This window comes from Drosophila teissieri, chromosome 3L (genome assembly GCF_016746235.2).
Source record: "Drosophila teissieri strain GT53w chromosome 3L, Prin_Dtei_1.1, whole genome shotgun sequence".
NCBI classification, from domain to species: domain Eukaryota; kingdom Metazoa; phylum Arthropoda; class Insecta; order Diptera; family Drosophilidae; genus Drosophila; species Drosophila teissieri.
In genome coordinates this window covers 8,593,656-8,606,189 of record NC_053031.1, presented here as the reverse complement: position 1 = coordinate 8,606,189, position 12,534 = coordinate 8,593,656, and the positions used below count along the sequence as shown (strand labels likewise).

Genomic DNA, 12,534 nt, shown 5'->3' with positions numbered 1-12,534 from the left:
TAGATATTGCCATTGTGTGTTTCTAATAAATACATAGATACATTGCTGTTAATGAAGGACCACATCTTATGGCATTTTGCAGTGCATATAAAACCATAGTTCATTTATTTAGCTTTCTCTGTAGTGCAACGATGTGAGGGTTCACGTTTTTCGTTTTTAGTTTTTAGTTTGGGGTCGACGCGTTAGCCCACATGCAAAATGGTCACCAAACGGTAACCAAACTTGCACTCTACCGTGGCGCTGGCCATTTGGACCGCAACGCAGGCAGGCAGGCAGGCAGACCCACAACCGCAAAATCGGACTACAGACTAGAGAGCACTCTACGGGCTCAGTCAGATTCCGATGGACGCGTTCACATACAGATGCAGATACAAAGCTAGGGGCTGAGATACTACAGCTACAGCTACAGGCAGCACAGCCGCAGCTACAGCTACAGATACAGATACGAAATACAGCTACACCATTTGGACACACCCACCTGAATAATCTATATGCTAAGAGGGCCGAGGCCCCATGTCAGCATGTGTGGGTCAACTGCGTGCGGCTTTTATGGCCGCCGTTCGTTGGGATTTTGAAAAGTGTGGCCATAAATAGAACCGGACTGTGCTGCACGCACTGCTTTGCTTTGCTCCGCTCCGCTCTGCTCTGCTCCCAATTCCAACTGCTCTTCACATCGGCGGGCCTCAAACGGAGCAATAGCAATTATTTTAGCTTTTTGCATATGCTTCGGGGTTCGAACCCACTGGAGCTGCATTGAAGCGAGTCGTGGTTCGCTTCTCTTCCCATTCATTCATTCATTCATCTAACGAGCTGATTTTGTTTTTTTTTTCTTTTTTTTTTACAACTATTCCGTTTCCACGCTTCATTCATGCATTCGAACAAAAAGTTAATATTAGTTATCTGCATATTTTCACGGTTCTCAAATCGTTTGCACTGCCCACCAGCGGATGCACACACCAAGACGCAGATAGCGAGATTCAGATACAAATTCAGATTCAGATACAGATGCATAATGCATATGGAAATTGAGTTTGCGCCACCTGACAAAAGTTTCCACTTGGCTAATGTGAGAACTTTTCGTTCAGCTCCAAAGCAAAGCAATTTGCCATCGCGTCGGTGGACAAAGTTTTGATGCCTAACTGCTTATGATGCGTAAATTATAGTTTGCTAAAAGAATGCATACTTTTAAATTGAGTTATCATACAGCCAAATTCATCGCTTTAGCAATTAAATACTCATTTAAAACATCCCATTTTGTATGGAAGAGAATTGTATATTTGGAAGTATCGAGCGATTTGTTATCCATTAAATAGTAATAATCTTGGTAGCTGAAGGGAATTTAAAGTGGGGAGAAAAAGTGATTAACAAAGATTTGTTTACTCATCAATTCAGTCGTTCATTCATTGAATTGGTTTCCTGTTCTTCAAAGGCTAATTGAGTGCTTTGTTTATTTTGTTTACAACTCAATGATATTAGGCAGCTGCTAATCGACTAAATTTCACGCTGCTCGAAATGATGATTGTTATTCCCCGGGTGAAACTTTCATGGCTTTGTCGCCATCTCTGAAATGCTTGGCCAGGCAATGTAGTTAGGCCAAAAATATCTTCACAAACACGGCAACTACAATACATAGCACACACTCACGCAGATACACGAAGCGTTCGCTCGGATATTGCTGCACATGCAAATGCAGATACAGACATCGGTTTTATGCGAGTTGGCAACTTGAAATATTTCATTAACTTGAGAGGAAACGCACACATTTGTGTGGGCGCAAATGCCAATGGTTGTAGGTATGCCGGGCATCTCTCGGATATTTAGAAATTTCCTTATCTAAGCTGCAATTCATGTGCGAATCTCATTTGCATAACTTTAGATGAATTAGTATTTTTCATTTAATTTAGATCCCTTAACTGGGTCGCCGAACGTAGCTTAACTAAATTGAATTTAAGGCGCAATTCGGGCGAAAACGTTGCCAAAAAGAATTAAGCAAAGGAATGCTGTTCAAAACAATACAAAAAATGTTGGTCGCACATTTTTCAAGCATCTAGAAAGCTGCAGATGCAGATACATTCGCGTTCTTTCGGATGCAGGTACATAGTACTCGCATGCACATGCATATGGATGAAAGTTCTCAAACGAAATGATTGAAGTGAGTCAAAACCAACAAAAAGCAGAAGCCTGGAGGTGCACTGCCTTTGAGAATGACGTGCTCAGCTGCGCTTTTTCACTTTTACACACAAATACAGTCAACAGTCCGTGTAGATACGCGAGTGCACTCGGAAAAAGTTTTTAAATTGCTTTTATATTAATCGTATAGTACTTGGTTAAAAGTTCTCATATTCAATTAGAAAAGTTGCTATTACAGTGGGTCAGAGCTATAAAAGTAGTTTACTTGATGAAAATATCTTTAAAGAGAACATTTATCTTGAAATTGCTTATTTTCCGAGTGCGGCTCTTTATAGCTATCGCCATCTCTTTCGGTCGAGCCATTGTCTGCATTTTCGCATTTTAATTTCATGCTTTTGGCCTAGGAAACTGCGGCAACAAAGGAGGCAGCAGCAGTGGCACATTCAGCTGCGTCTACAGAAATAGTTGGCACCGTCTTCACGCCCCCAACTATGTATACACATTCACACACACACACACAGGCACACACAATCAGTCAAAGCCCCCCCAAAAAACCCTCCAATTTGGAAACCCACCCGTCTTTTGAGTCACACTTTTACGTCACTTCTTTTCACTTTTTCTTTTTCGGTGGCCGCCTTTGGCTTTTACATTTCCTTTGGCTTTTCTTTTGCTTTTTGTGTGATTGCATTTTTATGGCTGTCTCCACTTGGAAAGTGCCGAATTTGCATATTTATATTTTGGCAGTTCCACCTGCTTCATTGGCAAATTGCGTATACGCCCCTTTTGCTGCTTCAAAAATTGTTTTTTAATGACTTAATTTGCCGTAGCATTTAATGGATGGCTTCGCTTCAGCTTTCGTCCTTCGTTCTCCGCTTGCGGCTGTATCAAATTCCGCTTAAATCCTTTGTCAGCATAGACAATAATCCGAACTGGGAGGGCATCAGCCATCGCTCATACGCAGCGTTGTCGGTCTCCCGCAGCTGAAGTGGCAATAAATCATCCGACCGAAACTTTTTCCACACCACACAAAAACACACACTCACACACACGTTCATATAGATTAAAGGACATGAGTTGGCATGAGTTAGATGGGATTTTGTGTATATACATATTTGCTTGAAATTAATTCCAACAGACTTTAAGTTACTGCGACTCGGGGCAAATATTGGACAAGGGCCAGAAATAAAACTAACACAAATACAAGAAGTTGGACATTGGCGAAGCACAACACACAGCACAGCACAGCACAAAAGTTTCATTGTTTCAAACTAGTTTTTGGCTTTGCAAATATATCTGTATATACTACATATATATGTATAGTATGTGTCTATGTTTACAGAACGAGGATATATGTTACGGACATATGTGTGAGTGGATTTACTGACACAGTGGCAATTTGTGCTCGCGCTTTTGTAGTTTGGCGTTTCCCTTTTGCTGCTGCCGCTGCTGCTGCTTCTGCTTCTGCTGCTTTGGTTGCTCCTTCAGCTTCTGCCGAGGATTATGGATTTTTCTGTGCCACATATACATACGAATCAGGGTGTGGGTGGTATAACGCTGATGTGGGATGGATACCCTGATGGCAGGCCATCAATTTAGCTGCTGAGGCCGCCGAGCCTGCAATGATGACGATGATGACGATGATGACGATGATGAAGATGATGAAGATATGATGATCATTATGATTTTTGTCTGTTGGTTTGTCTGGCCCTTCGTCTTCTCCTCTGCCCATTATCAAAGCACACGCCCAAGCACCATCCCCTCGCTCCTACATCCTGGTGTGCTACAATTTCCTTTCACTTGACTGACACCCAAAAGCTTCGTCCTCGCTCGCCGCACTCAAGGATTGTATAACATGTAGGCGAAAGGCAGCCAGCAGTTTTTCCTTCTTTTATTTTTTTTCTTATTTCTGCCAGGTGAGGGGATGGGCGCGGGGGGTGCACTTCCACTTCCGGCGCACTGTCAGTCAGTGCATCCTTGGCTGTACGTGTGTGTATCTGTGTGTGTGTGTGTGTGTGTGTTTGAGCCTGTTTTGCGCTTTCCCGCTTTCCACTTGACTTGGCTCCTCTGACTCTTGCTCTTTCGCTGCCTTCTCAAAGTTTTAGCACCGCAACTTCAATTGACCTTTGCTTTCCCCACAGCCAACAGCCCACAATCCACAACCCACTCACCCACCCATCTGCTCTTTTGGCCCCTTTCCTCTTCAGTTCATCTTCACCCACTGACTTTCTTTCGTTTTAAGTTATTCACCAACACGTACGCTTTAACGTCATCGTCATGCCTCAGCCATCAACATGATTTCCTCGTCCGATTTTCCCGCCCGCTCCTAACATCCACCCACCCAACCTCCTCCCTCCCATTGGCTTATCCCACCATGTCGGCAGTTATGGCCTCTTAAACTCTTTGAGCCTGGGCTGGCTAATTGTCCTTATGTGACTTGGATACGCTTATCTGGCCAACTGAGGATACGGGAGTCGTCTGCGCTGCTCGTCCGCACCTGGCGAGTTAAAGGATTTATCCTGCATCCCCGTTTTAAGCCACCGCTCGGTGTACTGCAAAAAAAGTTCAGATAAATATTAGATGCAAAATGGGGTCTTTTTATTGTTTTGGCAATAAGAAAATACATTTACTCGTAAATGTAATGTGATAATTTACATACATCCTTTTTTAAGCATGTTTATATTGCTTTAAATATATGTTCTAATAAATTATATTTAAAACTCATGTGATAAACATTGACCACTTTATATAAATCGTTTTGCACTTTGTGCTCTTAGGAAAGGAAAATATATTCTGTAATGGGAATCTACACAGCAAAAGGCTGCAGCACTTGCAATCGATATCCTTTCGCTTTTCCCTGTGTACGCTCCATATTTCGTCCTGTTTCGTCCTTTTTCGCAGAGGTTTGGCTCTGCGCTTTCGCTGTGTCAGCGTTTATCGCTCGCCTTGGGTTCTGCTCTTTATTGTTTTTGGCAAGGACGCCTGCTTACACACTCACACACACACACGGAAAAGGATGCAGGTGTGCATATTCAACTATAATGCGATACAGTAGGAGCACGGTAGGGAAAACTCGGTTCGTTCTTATCTTTTTCGGCGTATGGTTCTCGGGGTTGCTTTCCCATGTGGGCAGTTTAGTTTTAAAATAGTTCCAACGCCTTTGGAGTCCTTTCCCCGCAACGCCTTCCTTCCGGTTTCGGTTCCTGTTACGGTTTTTACCACTTGCCTCACCCTTTCCCTTTAATTTCCTTCCCTTTTTCCTCGGGTTTTCCTACGTTTTTCTTGCCACAGTTGTGTGCTGGCTTCATTTCCCTTTTTTTCTTGCTACTTCTTCGTATCTGTGCCAAGTGAAGCGCGCCCACGCTGCCTTTTTATAGGTCAAACTTGCACTCTCTTCAGCAACTGCTTTACGTCGACTTTCCCACTGCCCCGCCCACTTTTGCACTCTTGCCCACCGCCCAATTTTCACCCGTTTTTCACCAGCCATGTGCTACTCTGGCTACGCAGTCTGGTTATTCAATAGTTTGGCGCTCACTAATTGCATTGCCCTAATTGCCCAAGTTACGCTTGAAATGTGCCAAAAACGGACCTAAAAACGAACAGAAAATTGGAAGCAGCTAGCAAAATGTTTTTTTAATCCCTTCGATATCAAATATTGAACTGCAGATTGCTAACGATTTGGGAATCATTTCTCCATTTACGCTGATGCACTCCCCATTGTTGTATCGTTATGAATCTTGTATTGTCCTTTTTTATATTACCAATTAAATTATAATTAATTACAAGTAATTACACATTTTTTTTAGTAAAATTTTACATTTTGCATATTCCTGGAATTCTTATTACCTTTATGAAATGACTGGTTGTACAATGATGTGCCATAACTTTTGACAGTATGCCATAGTTTTACGCTTCATTCTCCAGTAATTCTGGCATTTTTCCCCATCCTTTCATAGCATAGCTGTGGTTTTTTCAAAATTTCGTAATTAAACGCGATTTTAAACCCCCTAGGGAAAACAAAATTCTCTGGCTGTTTTTACTCTATACATCAACCCTATTGTTCAGACCGTAACTCGCATCAAAATCGCTGAGCATTCAGCAGTCGCATCTCTGGCACAAACTCGTTCCCTCTTTTTGGTAATATAAAATTCTTTGACGGTTCCTGTTTCCATTGGCATTACTCGCGCAATTTTCGCACGTGGAATTTTGCAATATTGTTGAGCACGAGAACGAGCACCTCAACTGACTGAATGACTGACTGACAGCTCTGTGGGTGGATGGCTGGATGAACGGATGCATAGATGTGGGCTGTTGGTGGGGTGGAGATTGTGTGAGAGTTTTGAGCTGGCGGCTGCCGTTGATTAAATTCCATTGATATCGCCGGCGTTGTCATGCTGCGAACGAACAGTAGCTCTAGCACTCCGGACCTGACTCCGTGATTTTCCGGCTGACCTCAGTTGCTGCTGTTGGCACTGTGTTGCCATGGCCGGGAGTAATGAAGATTTTAATAATTCAGCCGAGTGCCAGTGCTCGGCATTTTCTCTATGTCACCGTTTTACTATCCTGCCATCATCAATTCTGCTAATGCGCTGGAATAAAGTTCTCAAAAATAATTTCATAATATTGTAAATAATTAAGAGCCGCACATAAATCATGAGCACTCTGCTCCCTGCACCCGGCGCCCATCCTGGCTCATCATGAATCATGTCAGGGGCACTTAGCCATCGGCAAATCAGCTTTCGCCTCACCCACTTTATGCTGGCCACATCCGCCCGAGAAGCCAAGAAAATCTTTGGCGAAGCTTTTAGATTTTCAAAATTTTCTTTTGCCCAAAGCCAATATAGCATGTATTTATATTCGCCAGACGGAAAATACTAATGTATGTACCCTTCTATATTTCGGCGGACAACGTCATTTGATTTTGTTTTTCTCATTTCTAAAAATATGTGTTTTTTTCAATTTTGGAATGGTGACGCGTTTTAATGAGCGGAAGATATATCTGTTAGTTGGCTTTGCATTTATGCATATGTGCGGATTTAGTTTTAATTGCGCCTAAGAGAATTTATTGCCGTGATTTATACAAGCACTTATATTTCGTTAATTTATTTGTTTGAGATACGGAAAATGGGTCGAAATAGAGCCATACAATCACGTGTTGCCAACAACTTTCCCACACAGTCCATTAAATAGATATCTCATACGTGCATCCGACTTTCGGTGTACGTACTATATATGTACATATGTATAAGAGCACATATATCTTTAAATCGATCGGGAAGTCGGACGTACAATTGAAATGCCTGCCTGGCATAGCAGAACTTCAACGCGAACGCAAACAATTTTGACATTTTCATTGTTAATGAAAATTTAATTATGTTTTCATTGCTATGTGTGTGTGTGTGTGCGCCAATCGAATCCGCCCGTACACACTCCGATTGCCGGACATTCGGAGGCTATCAGACCGCCGGACAGTTGTCAATTCCACGGTGGGCGGTGGGCGGGGAGCGTAGAGAGATAAATGCCCGGCGATAAGCGACCAGCACGGCGGGCAATGGAGCGCGTCGCCCATCATCGATGAGCCACGGATTGAGATACAAATGACATGATATGGTCAGGGATACCTACATGCTATATGGCTACTCCGTACTCGATACCACTTGCATACGAATACGATATATGGGGCCAACAAACATGCGACGCCCAGAACATGCAAACACCATCCACAACAAGCCCCCCATCTACACACATCTAAATGAAATGTTTGACGAAGGCTGCGAATATGTATTCAACTCGAACTCAAATAAGTGCATGTAGAAGTTTCCTCGATCGGAATTATAATGGGCATCTGCAGCTCATAGCAACACGTATGATTTTCGAGCTGCACAGCGAGAAAATTGTGGTCAGCTAATTGGTTTTGATAGTGTGCTGCCAATATCAAAATGCCTACTAACTAAATCTAGTTTGCAAGTGAAACACGGATGTCCATTTAATATGCATAATCTTGCTCAAATTAATAACAACTGATGTAGGAAACTATTATAATATATTGTGCTATGTGCACTTGCCTCTCGTGTGGCCCGAAAAATTGTTCAAACCGTGTTGTTGACAAGGCAAGTTTATTGTTGCTGCTGCGGCTGTGATGTTGCTGCTGTTGCTGCTGCGGCTGCTGCTGCTGCTGTTAAAATTAAACTCTCTGTGCTATTTAGTTGTCTCGCCGCCGCTTCTGAAGGTGAATTTATGGTGCACACATGGTGCCCGACGACTACTACCTCTAGTTTTCGCTGCCAGTGTATGGGTGCGTATCTGTGAGCCTGCCTGCGCTGAGTTTTCCTCGTGTGACATATGTCGGCTGTGCCAGAAATAGATTCGTTTCGAAATGTAGGGGGCAATTCTTTACGTTTTTTTTGTGTGTGTTCTTTTCCCAAGATTAAAATGCTCTCTTCTTCACTCGATTCGTTTTGCTAGCCATGTGGCTGATTATTTTAATCGTTTATTAATGAGCTCAACTAATTTTGTGTTTGATTATTTGCCTCTTTTTCCAGATATCAAGAATCAGCAAGAAGCACATCCAACTGTATACATGCGTGCTACAAGTAAATCTGTGAAAGCCATCTCAATAGCCCCAGCCGTCGCATAATCGCCATCCGATCTGATCCGAACCGATTCGATTTGAGTTGATATAATCCCATCTCGGCCGTACCGCAAACGCTACAAATCTCAAACACACCGGAGCCGCTCGATCCAGCGAACGGCAGCGACAAGAAGAAGTTTTTTGGCCAGCGCGCACCCCCAAACTCCAGCAACAGCCTCAAGATTCTGCCATTCGGAGCACTCAACTTTCGTCCGGAGACGACACCCGCAGAGATGCACAAGATCGCAGCAGCGCCGCCTCCATCGGCCACGCCCGGCGGAGGACTGGAGACGCCCCTGGCGGCGCCCAAATACGGCACACTAATACCCAATCGCATCTTTGTGGGCGGCATCAGGTGAGAGTTGGTCTTCAAAGAGCTGCCCCTCTGTCCTCTGTCCTCCGACTCCAATTTCGATTCCCGGAAGCCTTAGAAATTCTTTAGTTCTAGGAGGAAAATGTTTATTAAATTTTACTCTGAGAAATATTTCTAAGAATGAAATAGCTAAGGGATAAAGTGATTCAGCTTTAAGCGTGTAATGAAGCCATGATTAAATCTGAATCATTTTCTGATATATAAACAACCTTTTAAGTAGAGCCAACTAAACCAGATCTTCCCTATCTAGCGGCGATACCACCGAGGCCGATCTGACCCGCGTCTTCAGCGCCTACGGAACGGTAAAGAGCACCAAGATCATCGTGGATCGGGCCGGCGTGAGCAAGGGCTATGGATTCGTCACCTTCGAGACGGAGCAGGAGGCGCAAAGACTGCAGGCGGATGTAAGTAGTACTCCAATGACCTGTTGCTAATGTCGCCTGTTGAACGTTTACCAAAAAACCAAAAAAAAAATGAAATGCCAGTATTATAATTTTAATGAAGCGAGCGTAAACATCACCTACAACCTACGAACGATTGAACGAACCAACCAAACACCTTATATATATAGAACTCTTTCGATTGTCGCGTTTCGAAAAGGATATATGTACGCAAATCACACGCAACTTAAAATTGTGCTCCGATCTTTTAGGGCATTACCTGACCCATCACACACAAGTACCAAGTACTACTACTATGAGACGTCGGTTCCTCCTACTACTACCGATACCACTACTACTACTACTACTACTAGTACTACTACTACTACTACTACCACCACCAACACTCCCCGCGGGGGGGTCCCCACATAAGAAATACCTCATATGATTGTCGCCACTGTGCGATATATGATATATGATAAATGATGATCAGATGTACCGCCTTAGGTACGGACGGCACTTTGTTCTTTTATAAATTTCTTCTTATTGCGTTTTTGTTGAGTTTACGTTTCCGAGTTACGTTACATTTCCGTTGCGTTGCCATTCCGTTACGTTACATTCGATTCCGTTGCGTTCCTTATATCGTTTCATTGCCAGAAACCAAACCAAAAACAAATTACACATTCTTACAATACACACCACTCACCCACACCCACCTAGTTATATAACCCCACATTACCACTTTACCACTTTACCCAAGCGTAGGCAGCCTCCCTACTTTCCTCCTATATATCTCTGTGATCCCACAAACACCCACACGTATCCAATTGATATCCTATTGATATAATAACGAAGTTTGCCCGTTAAGCTAAATACCAAAATCAAATGCAAATGCAAACAAATGTTGAGTTCGTTGCACCGTTTTTAATGCTCATTTTATGCAATCAATTAAACAATTAGCGAATTTTGCTCTTTTGGCTCCGTTACACTGGAGCGCGGTCTCCATAGACTTTTTAATAGACTAGACTACTATATATATAGACAATACCTTAGTGCGTTGCCTTGTTGCCTTTGATTCTCGTTTGATATCCAAGTCTTGAGTTCCGTTTTGAGTTATATTTTCGTGTAAAGTTGCATTGTTGGCACATCTTTTCCGTTCTTGCCTAATTTGCTGATTACAAATCGATTGTGTATTGCACATTTTTCCAATTGCGGAATAATTAACGAACCAACAGCAGCAGCAGCAGCAGAAGCGGCAGCAGTAATAATAATAATAATCCAATTCCAATCCCCAGCAAAGTAAGTGCGCGGCGTAAAAGTTCCTAGGGAATACTATATATCTATATATATATATGTATATATATATCTATAAAACCCATACTTAGCAGTCCAATCACCTGCTCCCCAGGGCAACCCACGCTCTGTCTTTCAGTTTAACCGAAATACACTGGGCAAAACAGAAGGTTAGGGAAAGGGAATATTCGATCATCTGTTCAGAAAATAGATAATGTAACTTCGTTAATATTTTAAAATAACTATAAGCCTACTAATGTGCATCTGTTGAACAACAACTACTAGTTATGTACCGATTTTTTCCCGTGTAGCAGTTGCCTCCCGTTTCTTGACTATATAGAGTAAAGATCTGGGCTAGGTTCACCGCGGACCATAAAAAGTTCAGCCTCCAGGTGGCTCATTACAAAATGAACTTGTCTGCCATATTTTGTTTTGGCATACTAATTGATTATAATTATTGCATAAGCACTGCCACTGCCACTGCCACTGGCACTGCCCGGCCAGGGTGAGTGATGCAACTTTTACCCATTTCTGGGAAAATTCCCATTTACCTTTTACCCTTTTCTGCGATACTCGTCGTATACTGTGCTGGTGGAGGCTGAAGCTTCCGCCGTGCTCTGTGGCATATTAAGTGAAAAACTTTTGCCGCTCGTCATTAATATGCATTGTTGTCGTTCTGGTTGTTGTTCCACCTCTTGTTGCTACTGCTGCCGCTGGTGCTGCTGTTGCTGTTGCTGGTGGTGCTGCTACTGCTGATGCCCGAGACTGGGACACGAGTGTCCTTGTGAATGCAAAAGGGAGAGAGCAGAAAGCAGAAAGCATAATGCCCGCAGGCAGAACAAGGATAACAACGACCATACTCTATGCAAAAGGCAAAAGCTGAAACGGGCACACACAGAGGCAACGTCAACAACAATAAAAACAAGTCCTGCCAACGTTTAACCAAGTTTTATAATTTACACACACACACACACACACACTCGCACTCACATAAAAAGTTACATTCACACCACACCCCAGCGAGAGGAGACAACACGCATTACACTAATTAAATTTCATTTAGAAAAGTTTAGCAGTTCGAGTTTTTTTTTTCGACCACGAGCTCATCAAAAGCCACAGCGTTCAACAAAAAGGTTAAGCCATGGACCACAATCCCGAAAACACATTCCCGAATAGAGAGAGTAACACATATATCATATCAGTTCACCGAAACCAAAGCCCACACTGCGTATACTAATTTCTGTGTATATGTTCTATGATGGCCAACTAATCCCACCCATCCGAAACCATTGTCACCTCATACATGCATTAATAGGCAACACATATACTACATATAGATTAGAGCAAATTTGGGTCCGTAAAATGAGCTCGGACCGCACATTTCGAATGTATGAGATTTGCCTACTCCATTCCAGGAGAAGAGTGGACTCTATGTATAGACTCTTCAATTTTAAATCATCTTGGAGTGGAGCACGGCACCGTTTTGTTGTCCTTTTTGTGTGCCGAAACAAAAGGCCACCGCCATCACCACCGTAAAAGGCAGCCAGCAAAAGGATTCTTAATTAAATTCAGTCAAGACAAGAGGTGGTTAAGAATGATGGTGGGGTGCCTCTTTTCAGGGCTCCTTGCCATACGTTTCATCTTTAGTTTACTTTCTCAACTGTTGGCCCTTTGTTAGGGTCCTTATTCGCCATGTCGCTGGCCGAGGACGATGGCTCGAGGGCGGCCAA

General features: G+C 43.0%; 1 protein-coding gene and 1 long non-coding RNA gene across 8 annotated transcripts in view; one reads left to right on the top strand and one right to left on the bottom strand.

Annotated features, from left to right (window-relative positions):
* The window catches only part of LOC122617766 (protein boule), a 33,506-nt gene that overhangs the window by 8,562 nt on the left and 12,410 nt on the right, over nt 1–12,534 (top strand). For all 7 annotated transcript variants that reach the window (XM_043793746.1, XM_043793748.1, XM_043793747.1 and 4 more), the window contains 2 exons: nt 8,670–9,113; nt 9,382–9,535. In XM_043793746.1, coding sequence (XP_043649681.1) covers nt 8,992–9,113; nt 9,382–9,535 — 276 coding nt within the window. In that variant the 5' untranslated portion in view covers nt 8,670–8,991. The remainder of the gene's footprint in view (nt 1–8,669; nt 9,114–9,381; nt 9,536–12,534) is intronic.
* Nucleotides 9,139–10,761, bottom strand: LOC122617769. The gene is made up of 3 exons (XR_006325969.1): nt 10,560–10,761; nt 9,341–9,571; nt 9,139–9,202 (listed from the first exon to the last, which is right to left on the bottom strand). It is a non-coding gene; the product is annotated as an uncharacterized LOC122617769 (long non-coding RNA).